General features: G+C 42.3%; 2 protein-coding genes across 6 annotated transcripts in view; one reads left to right on the plus strand and one right to left on the minus strand.

Annotated features, from left to right (window-relative positions):
* The window catches only part of LOC131132780 (oligophrenin-1-like), a 30,428-nt gene extending 24,472 nt beyond the window's left edge, over positions 1-5,956 (plus strand). For 2 of the 3 annotated variants that reach the window (XM_058078719.1, XM_058078721.1), the window contains exons 22-24: positions 2,552-2,602; positions 4,281-4,329; positions 4,449-5,956. In XM_058078719.1, the coding sequence (XP_057934702.1) occupies positions 2,552-2,602; positions 4,281-4,329; positions 4,449-4,460 (112 nt within the window). In that variant the 3' untranslated portion in view covers positions 4,461-5,956. The remainder of the gene's footprint in view (positions 1-2,551; positions 2,603-4,280; positions 4,330-4,448) is intronic. The other variant, XM_058078718.1, reaches the window with a different exon arrangement.
* Positions 2,143-21,813, minus strand: part of LOC131132781 (androgen receptor-like) — a 44,173-nt gene continuing 24,502 nt past the window's right edge. The window contains exons 6-9 of one of the 3 annotated variants that reach the window (XM_058078723.1): positions 20,283-20,413; positions 12,476-12,627; positions 11,679-11,744; positions 2,283-2,381 (exon numbers count right to left, since the gene is read on the minus strand). In XM_058078723.1, the coding sequence (XP_057934706.1) occupies positions 2,370-2,381; positions 11,679-11,744; positions 12,476-12,627; positions 20,283-20,413 (361 nt within the window). In that variant the 3' untranslated portion in view covers positions 2,283-2,369. Of the gene's footprint in view, positions 2,382-6,900; positions 11,745-12,475; positions 12,628-20,282; positions 20,414-21,813 lie in introns of those variants that run through there. The other 2 variants (XM_058078722.1, XM_058078724.1) reach the window with 2 other exon arrangements.

Genomic DNA, 21,813 nt, shown 5'->3' on the forward strand with positions numbered 1-21,813 from the left:
GCCTGGCAGATTCTGATCAAGAATGTCTCGATACTTTTCTCCAGTCATTATTCCTTCAATGATATGAAGTCTACCAGTACCACATGCTGAAAAACAGCCCCACGCCATGATGCTCCCACCTCCAAACTTGACTGTTGGTATGGTGTTTTGGGGGTGATGTGCAGTGCCATTTTTCCTCCAAACATGTTGTGTCTTATGACATCCGAAGAGTTCAATTTTGGTCTCATCTGACCAGAGTATGTTCTCCCAGAATGTCATGGGTTTATCCAAATGTTGTGTCGCAAACTCCAAACGAGCTTCAACATGCTTCCTCTTCAAAAATGGAGTCTTGCGTGGTGTGCGTGCATGGAGGCCATGGCGGTTGAGTGCATTACTTATTGTTTTCTTTGAAACAACGGTACCTGCTGATTCCAGGTCTTTCTGAAGCTCTCCCCGAGTGGTCCTGGGCTGTTGGAGAACCCTTCTGATGATTGTTTTGACTCCTCTGTCTGAAATCTTGCGAGGAGCACCTGGCCGTGGCTGGTTTATGGTAATGCCGTGTTCTTTCCACTTCCGGATGATGGCCCCAATGGTACTCACTGGAACTTTCAGAAGTTTAGAAATGCGCCTGAAACCAATGCCTTCAGTGTGTTTTGCAACAATAAGGCTGCGTAGGTCTTTGGACAGCTCTTTGCTTTTACCCATCATGCAATGCTTCTTGTCTAACACCTTGCTGGTGAGAAACCTTTTTAAAAGGCATTAATCAGGACTAAACGGGCTGATATTACTTTGCACTAATAGGGGACAGGTTAACCTTCTAAATACTGACAAACTCCAGCTGCTTTCTTGGCTTTCCAGACCTTTTTACCCCTCCTTTTCTTCATGTGTTCAATACTTATTCCCTGTGCCATTTCACTTTATTACACATAACTTAATTTATGAACATAAATGTTTGGATTTCTTTGTTTGTGTGCATTACTTGGGTTGATGCCGACATCTGGTGAAAATTTCATGTCAATAGCTTGATTAGAAATATGTTTTTTGAGAGAAATGTTGACGTGTTCAATACTTATTTTCCCCGCTGTATATTACCGATATGCAAAAAGTGAAAATGATTATGCAAGTTAATGCAGCTGAATTCAAGGCAACATATGAAAAGGGCATATCAGGGCATTTCATTATGAAATAATCGTTTAAGAAGTGGACGTGTAGAAGAGACCATTTCTTTAGTGGAGTTCATGACGCAAAGCAAAGCCATCAACCAGCACACTGTTTTCTCCATGACTATCCACTACAAGTGAACAGACCTTTTGTTGTAGATACCAGCATCTTAACGCTGAGTTAGTTTATCCGTAATCAGAAGAATAAAGATGAAAGTCGCATCTCCGTGTGTGGCGTTAAATGCCGCCGGGTAGCACGACCAAATCAGTAAGGGAGCTTCATGTCAGCTGACTAATGTCTTCTGACCTGGACAAAATCCTGTCTATGCAAACGACCCAAACTACTTTGACAGTCTACCGGCAGCTTGCAATCAAGGGACAAATGTAACGAAAGGTACATTTGTCCGGTCAAATATAATCATAACAAAAATAGCGTTATGATAAAAATAAGAGCTGACTTGGTTTTCTTGATAACCAAAAGTGACGTTCTTGCATGAATAACTATAGCATCGTATTGCCAAAACATTAAGCTCTTGTTGTTACCATGATACTGTATCGGTGAGCCAAAGAAAAGTACCTTTAGTTGTACCAGGCGTTGAAATGAACGACTGAAGCAACAAGGGTGGTCTAATCATTTTCTCCATGACTGTAGATATCGAGAACACCATCATGTACTGTAGTTACGTTTATTCATTACATGTATTTCATCCAAAAACACAATTCACTCTGATCTTGACATAATATAAAATGATGTCCATTTGTTGGGATGGCTGGTTAAACTGAGCCCGCATAGGATTTGGAAAGTTCTCTTTTTGAGTTTTTGAGTCTTTTTGAGTGCTGCTGATGGCTTCCACAAGCTGTTGTTCTCATTAAAATATATCCAGGGTCAGGCAAATTGATCTGACACATTTGTAGGTTAAATAAAAGGCAAATAAAGTAAAGAAACAAAAATGTTTTTATTTTCCAAAAGTACATATAATGCCATTCTGTTTCATTATGTTTTAAAAATGAAATCAGTTCTGGCGGTGGGAGGTCGGCCGGCTGATTTTGGTTTCAATGCAGATCCAGTCGCTGTGAAGTTGGTAACCATAACAAGATGGTGTTTGGAGCTGCTACGGGATCATGGCTACCAAGACTGAAGTGCAAACTGAACGCTCGTTGTGTTGCAGTTAGATTGGTTTGTTTTGATAAACGTTGCCACAATGAAAGTACGATGCTCACCAGTCCAATTCATGGCAGCAACTGAAAAAGAAACCAAAAACAATGGCGTTATAAAGAAACCAAGCAAAATGGCATTATATGTACGTTTTGAAAATAAAAACTTTTTTGTTTCTTTACTTTTATTTAACCTCCAAATGTGTCAGATCATTTGGCCTGACCCTGTATCTTTGTTCTTTCTTTTCACTCTACAGTGTTGCCTCAAAAATGAAATTTTTTGAGAATGCCTCAAAGCAAGTTGCCAGGTACGTAAAAGCTCCTTGTATTTCCGATGTGGAAAAAAAATCATCCAATAATTAATATCTATGTATAATATGTATTTTGTGTAGTTGTTGCCTTTTATACAGAAAGCTTTTGTCCGAGATCATTGTTGGTAAACATATCCGTTAGGTTGCTTGGGGGGGGACACAGAAACTGACCACAGAAGGAATATCATATTGTATATTTTTTATTCATCAATAAGTCAACCATTACTGTTTGGTGGTTGAATTCAGTTGATTAGTAAAAACAAGTTTAAGTGAAATGAAGCATTTTCAAGCATAAAAATGACTCACTGAACTAAAATACAAAACGTAAGGCATTCACAAAGACACATTCAAACTTTGTGATCATGTGTACGGCTGTATTCCACACTGGCCACTAGGTGTCAGTAATATTACATTGATGAGGCAAGGAGAAATATGACGCCAGGGGAAAATGACATTTAAAACAAGGATATGCAGAACAACCCTAACAACCTTCAGCATGTCCGTATGTGGAAACAATTATACAACGGATAAACACGTCAAACGGTGAGGAGTCCTGAACTCTTATTGTAACACATTGTGATGCTGCCTTATCACTTTTTTATGGTATTTCTATTTGGTTTCTATCATCAAAATGCTAAACGGTGCAAGCAAACAAATGGAATTGGAAAATGATCCAGATCCGGACACAAAATGTTTTGTTTTGTTTTGTTTATCACACATAAGAAATGGCTGTTGTTATTCCACAAAGGAGCAATATAATAATAGTTTTAATATCGGCAACAAGTTGTCAATAATTCATGCATTCAATGCACAACGATGAGCCAATTCAAGAAACAATACAAGCAGTTGATGTTTGCTAAATACAAGGATGAAGAGTCTTGAACCAGTCATGATATTAATATTTGGACAGTTATTATGGTAATTATGTCATATGGTTATATCAGCTAATACTTCAGTATGTGTTAAAGGAAAAAATAAATACATGAATTAATGAATTAAAAATAATATCAGGAAGTGAACAAATGTAACAGTTAGTGATTGTAAAAGTACCAGATGGAGGGGTAGGATTTAATAAGCTTTGCTTCTTCCTACTCCTTTTGGACATGTGGAACTGGGAACTGATTATGGGATGCACTCAATTGTAATCTGATGCATGTTCAAATGAAATTAAACCATTACCAATAACAATCATGACCTTTTGTGTCCACCATCGTTAGCAGCGTTAGTTAGCATCAGAAGTGCCTTGAACGCCTTCTGTTTGGATTTGAACACTCAAGGCTTCAAAACAAAAAGCTTATGCCTCAAATGATTCCACATGATTAGTATTGATATCCAAACCAATCCAATCACAGATTCAATCACGTATAAATATACGTATTTCTGGGAGTGCAGGCTTTTATTTGCTACTACTTTTCATGAACTTCAGGTAACTTTTCAATCTGTTTTCATGTTGTGTACACATGTCAACAGCTTTTACATTCACTCCAACTTCTAACTTGGACTCCTGTCAGTTCGGAAAACACTATTGTGTATACGGATATATACGGTATACTGTATATATGGTATACTGTATATACTGTATATTAGTTTGCAATTTGGAATCGGAGTCCTTTGTCGTAGTACGTGTGTCTGGAATGTCTTTTAATGTGTGCACCCCCCCCCCCCCCCCCTGCAGTCTGCCAGTCCCCCAGTGTCCGTCAGCACCAACCAATGTGAAAAAGGAGGTGAGGTTTGCCGCACATTTGCAGTTGAACCTTTTATTTCTCGAGGCGGCTGAATCTGCCGACTTTGTTGCCATGTTCTCGTCGTGTTTGTGTACGTGAAACATCTTGTCTCCTTTCAGAAGTCCAGCTAAAGAACATGGTGGCCTCCACGCCACGCACGCCAAGCCGGAGGACGGCACCGATGTACTGATCTGTGATTGGCCAGCTTGTTTAAACATGGAGGTCTTTGTTGTTGCATAATCTTCCTCCATGTTGTTGTGCTGTGTTAAAAATGACAAATAAGTTGTTTCCCTCATCCTTCAAGTATACATCTTCAAATTATTTTAAGGTCAGAAATGTCCAAAATGAGGATTAGAAATGTCAGTATTGATAAAACACTTCCAGCCCAAACAGTCGGATTTCTCTTCCACTTTGTTCTTTTTAATTCCCCTTAATATGTTGCTCTTTTAATGACACAATAAGAATACTTACAAGTATTACATTAAGTATTTTTTGCCCTTTGTAGGTCAGCTTTGGCTTAAAATATTTTTGTGTGACAGTTTATGACAGTTTTCTGTTCCATGTTGAGCTGCCATGTTTTGTTCTTGTCCAATGATGATTCTGTTTATGCTTCATTGGGCTTTGATAAAGGAAACTAATAATAATGAACAGCATGATTTGTTGGGGGGGCAGTCTTGGTTCTGTGTCATTGTGTGACTTCATAATAACTAGAACTGGCAAATCATTTTATATATATACGTATATACACACACACACACACACACACACACTACAATGCATTCAAACCTTTACAGGTGACCTTAATGTGACCTTCCTAAGCTTTTGAATGCATATGTCCAACTGTTAAATATTTCACTCATTTTTGCATAGGTTGCTGTTCTCTAACGAAGACCTTAACGGCCAAAATCCCAGCAGGTGTTTGATCCTTGAATGCACCACTAAATATCCTGGTTGGATTAGAGCTGCTGTTCACATTTTCAACACCAAACAACGGACCAACGGTCTCTTGCCATCAGGATGTTCAAACAGGAAGTGCTCAGACGGAAGTGGCTGAGCACTGAGCTTGGAGCGCCACAGTGTCATCAGCAGGTTGCAACACAGATATGGAGAGCCTGGAAGAGCCACAAAGGCGTAGAAGTGGACGTCCTTTGGCCGCATCCCGTGCTGATGACCGCTACATTGGGAACGCTGCCCTGAGAAACCGGATGCCACCCAACTCCAGGCACGTTGAAAGGCACCCAAGTGCCACGTCAGACCATTCCAAACCGCTTACATCAGCGTGGTCTGCACGCTAGATGACCTGCACGGTACCGACGCAGTCGCACCCTCGGAACGGCTGTTGGAGACTGGCGTGCATCACATGGAATGTCCTGCACTTTTTGTCCAGACCTGAATCCCATTGAAAACCTGTGGGCTGTCTCGCCGTGGAGAGGCTCGAAACCCCGCACCCCAGAACCTCGAAGACCTGAGGGCTGCCCTGCAAGAAGGGTGGGATGCCGTGCCTCAGCAGGCAATACGTTGCCTTGTGAACAACGTATACAACAGAGACATTGTTGTCAAGCAGTAGTTGATGCTCAAGGGCACATGGAGATGGGATGGAGACGTTGGAATGTTTTCTTGTGGCGTCGCTACCATTCTTGTTACCTTTTGTTTCAATAAATTGTTTGAGACGAGGAAATCACCAGTTCATCCTTCTACTTAAATGTCTTGCTTTCAGATATCCGAATCATCACTGGAGCTTGAACCTATTACATTTTCCATCCATTTCACCTGAATGCCAAATAATAATAATAATACATTTTATTTCAAAGCGCCTTTCAGGACACCCAAGGTCGTTGTACAAAAGATATAAAAACACCAATATAAAATACAAGATAAAAGAGAACAAACCTTAAATATGAACATACAATAAATAGGGGGGGGGGGGGGGGACCATGTGATGCATTTACAGGGAGTAAGCTCGTTTGAACAGATGAGTTTTGAGTTTGGATTTGAAGATGGGAAGGGTGGCAGAGTTACGGAGGTCAGTCCAGAGTTGGGGATCAGAGCGGCTGAAAGCTCTGCTCCCCATAGTGCTAAGACGTGCAGAGGGAACAGTGAGATGGAGGGAGGAGGAAGATCTGAGGGAGCGGGAGGGATTGACAATGTGGACGAGGTCAGAGAGGTAAGGGGGGGGCAAGGTGGTGGATGGACTTGAAGGTGAACAGAAGTATTTTGTAGGTGATTCTATGAGTCACTGGGAGCCAGTGGAGTTGCTGTAGGATGGGGGTGATGTGGTGGAATGAGGGGGTCCTGGTGATCCGGGCAGCAGAGTTGTGAACCAGTTGTAGCTTATGGAGGGATTTTTGAGAGAGGCCGAAGAGGAGAGCGTTACAGTAGTCGAGGCGGGAAGTGACAAGGCTATGGACGAGGATGGAGGTGGTGTGGGAGGTGAGGGAGGGGCGTAGACGATTAATGGAGCACAGATGGAAGTAAGCTGACCTGGTGACGTTATTAATGTGGGATTGAAAAGATAGTGTGCTGTCAAGGATGCCAAATATCCCTAACTTTTTGTGAGTAGTGTATATATGAGAATAGTCACAAGACTCTTCATGACTGCTATTCAGACTGTTTTCCCTGGAGAGAACTGAGGTATGCTTCTCGTAAACACATTTTCCTAACAGTGGTGTGACAGCCAGCAATGTTTGACGGTAAACGGTGTGATTCCCAGCATGGGTGGTCTTGAAACGTCTTGATACGCCAAATAAGTGTTGTTGACAAGGCGACAAACGAGTGGAAATGGATGCAAAACAAGCTGTTGACTCCTGTTATTGTCTTAAAATATGATTTGCTGGGAGAAAAAGGGGCTCAACTTTTCTTTTTTAGCATTTGGACATCTTCTGATGGTATTAATAGTGAAAATTGTTTTCATCCCTATACTTTTCTTCAAAAAAGCTCGAAAAATTGGGGGAACCTTCAATTTATCGCCACTGGACAGAATCTTTGCAACAAATAGCATTTTTTTTCCCACTGGGTATGTGTGAGGAAATCACAGATCATAAATAACCAGAAAAATGTTTGTACTTACCACATCAAAGTTCAAGTTTGCATCAATTTTGGAACAAAATTATACAATTTTCTAAATAATTATAATATACTTCTAGCCTAGTTTTTACATGTTGACATTGTGTTGTTTGTTGTTTTGGGTTCTTGAATGCACCAATGCTGTGTGCCTTGAATAATATTTACGTCATTTTGTCCTCCCTCAATGCCACAAATATTTATCCAGTATTTTCCGCTCTTTCATCTCATCTCTCTTCACCAAAACTCTGATGTTGTGTGTGAATGCGTTTTGATGACACTACGTCTATTTCGACTTCTGGTCATTCACGCTAGCAAATGTGATGACTGCTACGTCTATTTCGACTTCTGGTCATTCACGCTAGCAAACGGCCCGTCACCCGCACAACAAACAACGAGATGATCATCTCTGGAAAACAAACCTCAGAGGTGAGTCGAAAGTTGTCTCTATTCATTTTGTGTGATAAACTTCAGTAAACGACTTATTTTGTTCAGTGTAGCCAGACTTGCTGCGTTCATGGCTGTCCCTTGATTGATGTTCAAAGTTGTTAGGGTAGGCTCCAGCTCAAGAATCTCCTCTAAAATGTGTTCTTTTATCCAAGTTCATTCAGACAACCGGTTGGAAAATGAAATGATGTTTCTAAGAATATCTGTACTCTAAAGACATTGTATATATTTTGAATATATTTATCCGCTCCCCCCTCGACATTCCAGCCTCCAGTGCGCTACTGGGTAGGCCACATAAACCAGTTTTACAAGTGAAGAAGTCAATTTCCCTTTGAAATGAAGCCTGCATACAAATGATTTGGTCAGTAAGGTTTTAATTGTCTCGAGTTACACTTGTGAAAAACACAACAGTTAAAAAAACACTGTTCACCAATGCCATAAAGCAAAGAAATGAACATCAAAACCAACAACAGTTTCATATGCGGTACATAGCAGATATACAAACATGATGGGCTGCACTTGTGGTGAGTTCTGTGTACATCATACATGTAAACACGTTCCATTTGCCCTGTGAAATGCATTATTAACAGCTAAACAATCAAGTGTTACACAAAAGAAAGGTCATTAAAAACGACGCTGCTTCGGTGGACGTCACAGCATCAGGAACCAGAATGGACGACTCATGTCAGATAGTCTGTTGCTTTTTCATATATTGTATCAAAACACATTCAAAACATTCATCTGTGCAGGTGGACTGAAGCACGGAAAACAAACTGGTGGCTCGCTACAGTAATGACCCAATGTCCGTGAATGCACCTCATGTTCTTGTGTGGTGCAAACAGTCCCTTTCGATATCGAGTATCTTAAATACTTAAAGACGTTTGAGTTGAAAAATGTCTGCAATGGGGTCACTGAGGGATGCTGGTGGGTCTCAAACCACCTCACTTCACAAAATAGCTGCTACAAAGTTGAATAAAGCTAAAAGCAGGTAAGCACACAACACGTGACGCCGGCAAGCTTTCATAGAAAATGCTAAGTTGTCAGACAAAAATATTGTCATGTATAAACTTGGACTTTGGAAATGTGTGGTTGGTGTAAAAAAGTCAGCCGGATACTGGATGAACACATGGAACCTGAAGTTGACACAATTCTTCAGTCATTGACTCTGTTCTACAATACACTTCAAATCATCTGTTCCAGGGTCAAAACTGCAGCCTCTATATTTCAATATGAAGCGGTTTCCATGATTAATTCCTTCCAAAATGATCAATGAAAACCAAAACCTACGAAAACCAAGGTATTTTTGTGACTTCCTGTACATGCTGTTGAAATGGAATTCAATATCGTTGTCCTTGTCTTGCTGGCACATGCAGCTTTGGGCCCGTGGTGGGTTATTATTATTATTATTATTATTATTATTATTACAAAACAATGACAGATAGTGAGTCTGCGACTGCAACAGTTTGGGCACTTGGTGTTGCGCAATAACATGATACCAAAAATGGAGACAGTGTAGGAAAAACCAAGGCTAAAAAGTTCCAACAAAAATTGGGGTGTACGAAAACCGAGGTTTGACTGTCGGATTGGCGTATTATGGCATGCCATCACCATCCATTCTGCTCATTTAACATTTAGGCATGTTGACTTATCCATATTGTACTGAGCAGCCCAGACATGAATACACCTTTCCATTTCCAATTCTACGGTAGCTTTACAAAAATACGTATTTCTGTGTTTCTGAGCGGCGTAGACGGCGGTTACCGTGGATGGAAAGGAAGATAGCACATTATATTACAACGCAGTCCAGCTGAGTAGAACCAAAACATGGAATCTGGGCTACCACGTTACAGAACATTTGGTTGTCTATCTGTAGACATGTTGACTGTTCATATGCTTCTTCTTGTTTCCTAGTTAGTACAGATTGGCGTCTTATTGCATTGTTTTGGAGTGGGCTCGCTACCGCTTGGTCGTGGCGTGAGGCGCTGTGTCACTACACCAGAAATATAGTTCTTCATGCTAGCTGAATAAACAATTTCATTGGTTTTGTATTTTAAAATCTGTTCCCATAAGAGAACACGTGTGGTCAGGTTTCACATCAGGATTGGGGACGATGGGCAAAATTCCAAAAACAGTCTGGCATGGCATCACACATTTTTTTGTTTCTTTTTCAACTTTTAGGCTCGTCAACTTTGAAGGTTGCACAGTTGGCTAAATTGTGACTTGCTGATTTGTTATCTGGACTCGATAACATCGATTCTTCCTTGGCGCCACCAAGGCCTTCTCTCATCCTGTCATCCGACACGCTTCCACTTCGGAGTTGGCCATCATTTTTCGTATTTGTCGTCCTGCTGGACCGTTTGTACCCTCATCTAATAGGAGATCTGGCATCTAATAGGAGATCTGGCATCAACCAGCATCTCCTCTCAAAGAGGTTGGTGTCTTCCTGACAGCACAGCCCTCAAATGGCGCTGACTACAACTTATTCTTGTGTTTTACATCCATTCAAATTGGATGGGAACATGATTTAATGCAGAATGAAATCCGGTGCAAAGCTGCCTTTGCCAAGATAATAATGCTATGTAGCTATCAAACAATGTTTATTGTTGTGGTTGTAGTTTGCAGCATTATCTCGTTGAAGGCAACATCTCTGTGCTTAGTTTCGGCGATATTACATTCAGGTTGTACATCGTGCAGATGTACATAATAAAGCGGTTGGCCAACTTTTGACGTACAAAAGTGGCCAAGTGTGAACACACAAGCTAAAGTACCTGCTACGACATGATGCTAACACGTGTGAGTAACAATATCATGCAAGGGCACTGCCCAAGGGCCACACCCCTCAGCCTCCTGGGAAGGTTCATTCCAGAGTGCTTGGGAGGAGAGTACCACTAGTATAGTACCACTAGTATACCACTAGTATACCACTAGTATTTATTCGTTCAACCTTGGTGACAGGAGGTGCAAAGTGATTCCCATCCTGGTTGTGGAACACTGTACTAGTGAAGGGTGCCTGGGGATTTTCCCATCTGGTCCATATGGACCTGGAAAAGGCATTTGTCTCTCTGGCGGTGCCCTGTGGGGGACACGGTTGGGCTTCCTAAAGACGGTGCCCTGTGGGGGACACGGTTGGGCTTCCTAACCAAGTCTTTACATGAAGGCATCAAACGAGTGATGTGAGCCACTAAAAAGGTTGGTTGTGGGAAGGCACATCTAACATCACTTGCCAAGTGGCGACTTGGTTTGTCAAGCAACACAAGCACTTTTCTAATTGGGGGGAAAAACATCCATTTGCATTTGAAAAGACACTAAATTCCGTACGTACCCTTACCAGACACCTCATTAGGTACATTTAGGACCGATACAAGAGCTGTATCTAATAATGCTCATATTCATGAGCAATATATGTGCTTTTGTGGTGTGAGTGGGGTAGAATGACTCTGTAGCTGACATGACATTCCGAGTGTGAGTGGGGTAGAATTCCATGCCATTCCTTACAGCGCTTTAGATTGAGCGGTGTACTTGTTAAAGTGTCTGCTGAGCATCAAAACAAGTTTTCCTACTTCAGGTGTGATGATGATTTACAGACCGCGTGTGTGTTTTCACAGAAGTATTTCAGCTCAGGCTGACAAACACAAAACTCAGTAAACAGACCCAAAAAAGGAGAGACCACCATTGATGCTACGAACTAAAGAATGGAGGAAAACCGTACAAAGCATTGTTGATGGAACCAAAACAAGAAAGGAGTCGTTCTACTCGTGAAACATGATGGGTTTGGCCAAACCCGCCAGCATCTTTGGTACATGCACGGAGATGATCTCTCCAATCATCTCTGGGAAGCTCACCTTGCTGTGGAGCGACTGAGCTTGGACAAACAAGTCAAAGGTGAACTGATGCAGCTTCTTTATGGTCTGGAACACAAGAGAAAATGCTCTCATTCAACATCGTATCATAGCAACATGACCTCTGGAATTCTCTAATGATCATAACATGGAAAAAAGAAATGGGTATTAGAGGAACCCGGCATCAAAATCGGGTATTTGCTCATACCGGTATGGTTTCTTTCTACCGATAATGATATGTGTGTGCGAGTGATGACATCCTCCACACAGCAGTTTGTCCATGGCGTGGAATTGCTTCCCCAAGTTTGGTGGGATAGACGTCTCAAGTCTTTAATCCCAAATCTCAAGTCTTTTATCCCAAATCTTGAATCAAGTATCCAGTAAAAGCATGTCCAAGTTAAGACAAGACAGGTTGAGTCAATAAGTCAAAGGCTTGAAATCCAAAGTAAAATGCCATGACCCGGTAATTAAGTAAAGCCCCACTCTCGTTTTTAGCTCTTAAACCAATCGGACACCAACAGATGCATTCAATGAGGCTCATTCTGTGTCTTGCTTGAAGCAACATAAACGGCCGAGTCAAAGTCGAAGTCATTGATGTTCAGTTCAGTTGCAAGTCTTTGATGTTGGCTCCAAGTACAAAGTCATCAAAATTGTAAATATGCAGTAATCATTGGTTTTATAAGGCAGCTTCCTTTCATCATTGGTCCTTTTAATGCATGGTCCATGGACAGGCCATTCAGATACAATGAAGCATGAACACGCGCCGGCAAAGCCAAACGCTCGCAAGCAGCTCATCTCACCATTTGGAGGGAGTCCAGCAGCCTGGTGAGTTGGTAGAACCTCTGAGAACAATTGGTTGTGATGCGATAATTCACCAGGCGGTTGAGTTCGTTGATGTAGGTGAGGCGCAGCTCGTCAAAGCACTGCTGGCTCTTCAGACCCTCAACTGGAACTGCAGCAAACAGTTGTTAGTTTTGGAATGGTTTTGTCATGTATCCCCTTTGTGAGAGGGTGCAGGGGTGGAGAGTTTCTGGAAACTTTCCATGGGAGGTTTTGTAGGAAAATCTGGGGGAAAAAAACAAAATTCCTCGCTTGCTAGATGGGCTTAAAGGAAATGTAGGCGGGGTACACCCTGGACTGGTGGCCAGCCAATCACAGGGCACATATAGACAAACAACCATTCACACTCACATTCATACCTATGGACAATTTGGAGTGGCCAAACCGGAGTACCCGGAGAAAACCCACACATGCGGAGAACATGCAAACTCCACACAGATGCCAGAGGGTGGAATCGAACTTGGGTCTCTGGCTGTGTGGCCTGCGTGCTAACTAATTTATTGATTTTTATTCTGACTCCCTTTTTGTTAAAAGTAAAATGTAAATATTGGTCTTTTTTTATCAACGAGCCTGACTTAAGCCTTTACATTTTTTCTTGCTGGATTTCTTCCATGAATTATTAGCATAAGTTAAGATGTGATGATCACATTTTATCATGCCATGTTATTATTCATTAAACTTTATTCAGTTTTAGCTTGTTAAACTGAGGACTTGATTTATTATTGAAAAAAAATTAATGAGATCAATTAACCCTATACAGTGTTAATATCCCATCCCATTCGGAGCTCATAGGATTCAATATGATGTCGCGCCACCTTTTGCAGCTATACGGCTTCAACTCTTCATGGAAGGCTGTCCACAAGGTTGAGGAGTGTTTATCGGAATCTTTGGCCATTCTTCCAAATGCACATTGGTGAGGTCACACACTGATTTTGGTGGAGAAGACCTGGCTCTCAGTCTCCGCTCCAATTCCTCCCAAAGGTGTTCTATCGGGTTCAGGTCAGGACTCTGTGCAGGCCAGTCAAGTTCATCCACACCAGACTCTGTCATCCAGGTCTTTATGGACCTTGCTCTGTGCCCTGGTGCATAGTCATGTTAGAAGAGGAAGGGGCTGCTCCAAACTGTTCCCACAAGGTTGGGAACATGGAATTGTCCAAAATGTTTTGGTCTCCTGGAGCATTCAAAGTTCCTTTCACTGGAACTAAGGGGCCAAGCCCAACTCCTGAAAAACAACCCCACAGCATAATTCCTCCGCCACCAAATTTCACACTCGGCACAATGCAGTCCCAAATGTACCGTTCTCCTGGCAACCTGCAAACCCAGACTCGTCCATCAGATTGCCAGAAGGAAAAGCATGGTTCATCACTCCAGAGAACATGTCTCCACTGCTCTATAGTCCAGTGAAGGCATGCTTTACACCACTGCATCGGGTGCTTTGTATTGCCTTGGTGATGCATGGCTTGGATGCCGCTGCTCGGCCATGAAAACCCATTCCATGGAGTTCTCCGTGTACTGTACTTGGGCTAATCTGAAGGCCACACTAAGTTTCCAAACTTCGTGTGGCTCTGTAGCAATTGACTGTGCAGGAAGTCGACGACCTCTTTGCACTATGCGCCTTGACATCCGCTGACCACTTAGTTGGTCAGTTTACATGGCCTACCACTTCATAGCTGAGTTGCTGGGTTTCCCAAACTCTTCCATTTCTTATATTAAAGCTGACAGTTACAGTGAAGAAAATAAGTATTTGAACACCCTGCTATTTTGCTATTTCTCCCACTTAGAAATCATGGAGGGGTCTGAAATTTTCATCGTAGGTGCATGTCCACTGTGAGAGAGATAAACTAAAAAGAAAAATCCAGAAATCACAATGCATGATTTTTTTAACAATTTATTTGTGTGATACAGCTGCAAATAAGTATTTGAACACCTGAGAAAATGAATGTTAATATTTGGTACAGTAGCCTTTGTTTGCTATTACAGAGGTCAAACGTTTCCTGTAGTTTTTCACCAGGTTTGCACACACTGCAGGAGGGATCTTGGCCCACTCCTCCACACAGATCTTCTCTAGATCAGTCAGGTTTCTGGGCTGTCGCTGAGAAACACGGAGTTTGAGCTCCCTCCAAAGATTTTCGATTGGGTTCAGGTCTGGAGACTGGCTGGGCCATGCTAGAACCTTGATATGCTTCTTACGGAGCCACTCCTTGGTTTTCCTGGCTGTGTGCTTCGGGTCGTTGTCGTGTTGGAAGACCCAGCCACGACCCATCTTCAATGCTCTGACAGAGGGAAGGAGGTTGTTCCCCAAAATCTCACAATACACGGCCCCAGTCATCCTCTCTTTAATGCAGTGCACTCGTCCTGTCCCATGTGCAGAAAAACACCCCCAAAGCATGATGCTACCACCCCCATGCTTCACAGTAGGGATGGTGTTCTTCGGATTGTACTCTTCATTCTTCTTCCTCCAAACACGCTTATTGGAATTATGACCAAAAAGTTCTATTTTGGTCTCATCTGACCATAAAACTTTCTCCCATGACTCCTCTGTATCATCCAAATGGTCATATGCAAACTTAAGACGGGCCTTGACATGTGCTGGTTTAAGCAGGGGAACCTTTCGTGCCATGCATGATTTCACATCATGACGTCTTAGTGTATTACCTACAGTAACCTTGGAAACGGTGGTCCCAGCTCTTTTCAGGTCATTGACCAAGTCCTGTCGTGTAGTTCTGGGCTGATTCCTCACCTTTCTTAGAATCATTGAGACCCCACGAGGTGATATCTTGCATGGGGCTCCACTCCGATTGAGATTGACCGTCATGTTTAGCTTCTTCCATTTTCTAATGATAGCTCCAACAGTGGACCTTTTTTCACCAAGCTGCTTGGTAATTGCTCCGTAGCCCTTTCCAGCCTTGTGGAGGTGTACAATTTTGTCTCTGGTGTCTTTGGACAGCTCTTTGGTCTTCGCCATGTTACAAGTTAAAGTCTTACTGATTGTATGGGGTGGACAGGTGTCTTTATGCAGCTAACGACCTCAAACAGGTGCATCTGATTCAGGATGATACATGGAGTGCAGGTGGACTTCTAATGGGCAGACTAACAGGTCTTTCAGGGTCAGAATTCTAGATGATACACAGGTGTTCAAATACTTATTTGCAGCTGTATCACACAAATAAATTGTGAAAAAATCATGCATTGTGATTTCTGGATTTTTCTTTTTAGTTTATCTCTCTCACAGTGGACATGCACCTACGATGAAAATTTCAGACCCCTCCATGATTTCTAAGTGGGAGAAATAGCAAAATAGCAGGGTGTTCAAATACTTATTTTCTTCACTGTATTTAGGAGCAAGGAAATTTCTGGATTTGGCTGGATTTGTTGCACAGGTGGCATCTGATGACATTTCCACGCTGGAATTGACTGAGCTCCTGAGAGCGGCCCATTCTTTCATAAGCTACATAAGCAGATTTGCAATCTTTAAAATGACTTTTCTACATGAACATAATACATTCATCCCCAGCAACCTCCACTATCAGGTTTGAAAAAAATGATAACTGATCATCAAATCACTGCTGTTTTATGGTTGACTGTGGCCCTTTTTTTAAACATATTTATGTCACGAACGTCATTGCATTGAGATCCCAGGATGCAGAGAGCAGGACCAAAAGAGCAGATAAAAATGCATTTTCTTTATTGATGGCTTTGCAGCAGCGAGAAAAACTGCAACTTCTCAAATGGAACCAAAGTATGTAATGAACCAGCAAACGGAAGGAGCACACACCTGAACTAAATAGAAGGGAAACATAGGAAACAGGTGTGGAAGGGAGGAAACGGAAACTAGGCAAGGCAGGAAATGAGCACCAAACTTAGAGCATACAAGGGGAAACTAAGCTGGAAGGGGAACAAAGAAGTAGTGTCAAAATATGAGCGTAGACACAGGAACAGGGGAAAAGAGGAAGAGTGGACGCCGGAACAGGAGTGTCCCTATGGGGTGTCCCGCCGTGGAAGAGAGGATGCCGGAACAGGAGGAGCGAGCCCTGGGTCTTGGCTGGACTGTGGAGCAGAGGAAGAGGAATGAGAGTCTTGGATGAAGGGTAACGTACTGGGCAGCACATCCTGGTTGGCCGGAGGAACCAGGTGTGCTGGAGGGCCGGCGGGCTGTTCCTCCTCGGGCGACCAGCAGGGGCATCATCCCCACACGCCACGGACAGGGTGTGAGGTGCGTCCTCCGACACATGGCTGGTTGTACTAGCCCCCCTTCCGAAGGCAGATTCCAGACGCTGTACACCGCTGGATGTGGGACCAGGGAATGGAGGAGGGGGACTTGGAGGAGGGTTCTGAGTTCCGCCTGCTCTGCTGCCTGAACCGGGGCTACAGGGGACCTCAGAAGTGGTTTGGGCTCTGGGGAGGTCTGAGGCGTCAAGCCGCTGGGCACGGGGGCCAGGGGTTGCAGGGGCTGGAGGCTGCGAGGTTTAGGCACTGGAGAAATCTGGGGCGTCACACAGCTTGGCATGGGAGCCGGGTTTTGGAAACCTTGGAGCTGCGGGGTTTGGGCACTGGAGGAATCTGGGGCGTCACGCAGCTTGGCACGGGAGCCGGGTTTTGGAAACCTTGGAGCTGCTGGGTTTGGGCACTGGAGGAATCTGGGGCGTCATGCTTTTGGGCACTGGAGGGGAACATGGCCGTGCTCCTCTTCGTGTTGCACGGGAGGCAACAGGGATCCAGAAGAGGGCAGCAGGAACTCAGCATGCTTACGTGGAGTGGGAGCCTTTGCGATCGAAGCAGTGGGGGGGGGCGGATTGGCGTGGAGGTGAGGAAACGGTTTCTCCTTGCTGGAGCCGGTCGAGACGTGCGTCGGCGGGTTGGTGTGTCACCGCCAGGTCCGGGGTACACCCACGCCATGGGGATCAGAGTGCTGTCCGGCCCCCACACCATGTCCTCCAGCTCCTTTGGAGTGAACTGTGTGTGCACTCCTCCTACATTGAATTGAAAATCTGCAAGGTCCAAAAGTCCATCTCCACGAGGTCGTCGTCTGGCTGGTTCATTCTGTCACGTACGACGGGTACGTCATTGCGTTGCACCCCCAGGATGCAGAGAGCAGGACCAAAAGTGCAGATGAAAATTTATTTTCTTTATTGATGGCTTTGCAGCAGCGGGAAAAACTGCAACTTCTCAAATCCAACCAAAGTATGTAATGAACCAGCAAACGGAAGGAGCACACACCTGAACTAAATAGGAGAGGGAAAAAATGGGAAACAGGTGTGGAAGGGAGGAAACGGAAACAAAGGAAGTAGTGTCAAAATAAGGGCGTAGACACAGGAACAGAGGAACAGAGGGAAAGAGGAAAACTAAGAGCTAACCCTAGCCCAATTGTGACAATTTAAGCTAATTTTACATATTTTTGGCCCAAATTAATAATTTTCAAGCATAAGAATGGGTAAATTGCCAAAAATACAAATGTCAGGCATTCAGAGGATACAACAAAAAGCATTGTGATATATGCCAAAATATGTAGTATTCTACACCGGTGACATTGATGTACAGAAACTACTGTACACTATTACTGTACTATTACTGTACAGACACAACAAGGAAGTCAGCCTATATTTTGTACATAAATTAGGTTTACTAATTAATAAATGTAATATTTTTATAGCTAGAGCATAGAAAACCTGTTTACCACATTTTAAAATATAAAATATGGGTTTTAACATAAGAGCAAATGATATTCCTATATTCAACTTTACAATCATATTATCCAATATAGTAGAAATATTGACATAATTGACTTGTGACCCACAGTAAATGTGTTCTGGTGTTGGACAGGAAGTGACGGTGGGGGTTCAGGGTTGAGTTTTAGCTTGGCACGGGTTTTGTCTGCAACAGGAGCCCAACCTGCAGTAGATCAGTAAGTCTGGTGCTTTCGTGTCTCACCTAACATGAGAGTAACATTATTGAAACATTCTAAACATGATTGACACCTAGTGACCTAGTGACTAGTCTACATATCATCACAGTGTCTTTGAATGCCTTCTTTGCATTTTAGTTTATTTAGCCATTTCTATACTTGAATGCTTCATTAAGGCATAAAAATACAATTTGCTTAAATATACTATTTTTATTTTTTTTTACTAATAGTAGGCTATATTCAACCACCCAGCAGCATGATTTATGAAGAGCGAGTGAAGCCCCAAAATTCGAAGCATGGCAAGTGTATGCTTTGGCTAGCTGCTTGTGTTTAGCATGTTGTAGCAAAGTGACAGAATTACAACTCTTCACTTCTGTCTTATTGTATTATTATATTCATGATTTCATTGTTTATTGAAAGTTATGTCATTTATAATAGTACTAGGTTAATTCAAACTAAATTAAACAGCTGTTTAGGATTTGGGCTTTATTAGGAACAGGTGGATACTCACCAAGGTAGTCACAAACAGGAACGTTTGGGGAGGAGCCGCCAAGAGTCTTTATTTTATAACTTTGGTGATGTCATTAGTGACATCATCAGACCATACCATGTACTGGGGATGAGGGAGGGGGTTGTAGGTTTTGTGGGGATTTAATCTCAGGTTCGGGTAGGGAAATATGTGTATGCGTTCATGTTTTATGAAGATAAGATGGTATAAGATGGTATTGTTTTTTTTATTGTTTTTTGAACAGTTACATTATTAGATGTGTTTGGTAGACCAACATATGGGACATTCTGGCCAGATTGAGAGCCCTATAAAGGAGTAGTTGGGGCTTCTTTGAGTACCGTGTTTCATTGATGTGAGTGAATTCTTTTTTTCTTCTTGCTGTTTTTTGGAGTCATTCAAGTATTTTTTTTCAAAACATTTTTTGGGGGGGTTTTAGTGTTTTTCATGAATTCCTTCTTCCTTGTTAAATAAATGTGCCAAGCCTGTAAGTCTGCCTCCTGAAATGTTTTCGGCCTTTGGACACCACATTACAACAGATCAAATGTACATTTATAGACAGTAACTGGATTTTTAATGTTAGTCATGCATGTCGAAGAAAGCTTCACTAAAGCAAGTACGCCTTGTGTTCAAAGTCAAGTGCCAAGACGTTTCCAAGACGTCAGACTACCATTAAACACACAGACACAAATTCATACACAGTATATGGAACAGTAACATCATCGTCATCATCCGCACCAACAAGGATGCGAGGGGGGGTGTTGGGCAGGCACCGCCGCTTCCACAACCAGGCTCGCCATGACGGTCTACCCAAGCAGCTCACCAAAACGCTATAAATACAGTCGTCCCTTCTGGTGAAGCTACTTGGCGATGACAAATTTCGACATGAGCTATTCCGTAATGGTGTGTCAATTCATACCATTCGTACCACGTTGCCCAACAAGGGACAACTCAGGCCCCAGATATATTCCATTTATGTAATGTTAGACAACATGTCGGGACAATAATTACAGTATTATAGTATATAGTTCCCAATTTGTGAATGCATTATTTGTGAATTGTAAAATAAAACTGTCATGAAGGTTACTGCCTGGTTCTGTGTTACAGCTGAAAATGTTGTTGAAAAAAGTCATCAGGAGTCTGATGACGGTGAAACGTCTTCAGGTGGCCGGGGGTCGTCTCATGGTAACGACCATATACCAATACAGTACACCCAGCACAGAAAAGAAATTCAACTAAATTTTGATGAAATCTGAATGTTTTTAACCAGATTATGCTGCTTTATCTTTTAAAGCTCCCTTTAAAAAATAATCTGTGTTCATTTCCATGCAGTTTTTGCAATCCAACGTGGAAAACTTACGAATGCTGAAGAGGAGCAGGGCCTTCATGCAGAGGAACTCCTCCTGTGTTATCTGCAACAACTCAAAATCCTGCGACAGCTGCTTCATGCGAATGCAGTGCTCGTACATGGTGGAGATGTGCATCCGATGCCTGCATGCGGTCAAGAAGGTCACAGGGTGAGCAGCGCATTCACGCCAATGATCAAATCACAAGAGAATAAATTGCTTTACATCTGGACATTTTGTCCTGTGGCAAGCTGCAGGGAAGATGAGGTCAGAGGTTAAAGTCACAATGTATTTGCGTTGTAATTTCCTTCTAACAATATTCGGTATGGAAAATCTGAAATTGGGTCTTTCCTGTTCAGACTTTTCAGAACAAGAGGGTAGAGTCGTAGTTGGCCACAGATATGAACTCATTTCACTTCTGTCCTGTTTTATTAACAATGTGGAACGTTCAGGCTTCTAATATATTTTGTGAAACCAAGGCCAAGATCTTATTTCATCACTAGTGAATGGAAAGGGAGGATGGCAATGAAGCCAGGAACCTTTCCCATCATTCAGCACAAAGTCATCAGTCCACTTTCGATAAGCTGTATCGGGCAGGGAGGGGTATGTTCTTATTCAACTTTAGTGATTGCCAGGCATTATTTATGTCTTTACGCATTTAATCTTGCCACTACAATGATAATATTACATATCGTATTTTTCCAGACTAAAAGGTTTCTTTTCGATAGCGTGGCTGGTCCTGCGACTTTATAAATTAGGTGTGACATTCAGTCCGTATATACATGGGGTAGTGGGTTGGTGGTTGGTTTTCTTGGCGATACCTAGCAGCCAAAATTATTCATTGAGTTGAGGTTGTGATACAGGTAGGCACATGAATTGAATGATAGCATACTGGTCACTTTTGGTAATGGTTTAATTTTATTTGAACATACATCAGGTTACAATTGAGTGCATCACATAATCAATTCACAGTTCCACATGTCCAAAAGGAGTAGGAAGAAGCAAAGCTTATTGAATACTACCCCTCCATCTGGTACTTTTACAATCAATTCCTGCCTTTCTGATATCATTTTTCTTTCTTTTTTTTGTCACATACCAAAGTAGGAGGTGATATGAGCATCCAATGCCATAATGGGTACCATAGTAAGTGTCAATATAGTGATATATATAGCACATCATGACTGGTTCAAGACTCTTCATCCTTGTATTTAGCAAACATCAACTGCTTGTATTGTTTCTTGAATTGGCTCATCGTTGTGCATTGTTTGATTTCCTTACTCAATCCATTCCATAGTTTGATTCCACATCCTGAAATGCTATGGCTAGCATAACGTAGTCCTAGCATAGAAGTGTTTCAAATGTACTTCTTCCCTGAGATCATATTTCTCCTCTCTTGTAGAGAAGTATTGGATTACATTTTTAGCTAAATGGTATTTTTAGCCTTATGCATTATTTTAGCTGTTTGAAGATGAACTATATCAGCAAGTTGAAGTATTTGTGATTTTAGAAATAAGGAGTTAGTATGTTCTCTGTAGGCGGCATTAT

The sequence above is a fragment of the Doryrhamphus excisus genome, chromosome 7 (assembly GCF_030265055.1).
Source record: "Doryrhamphus excisus isolate RoL2022-K1 chromosome 7, RoL_Dexc_1.0, whole genome shotgun sequence".
Lineage (NCBI taxonomy): Eukaryota > Metazoa > Chordata > Actinopteri > Syngnathiformes > Syngnathidae > Doryrhamphus > Doryrhamphus excisus.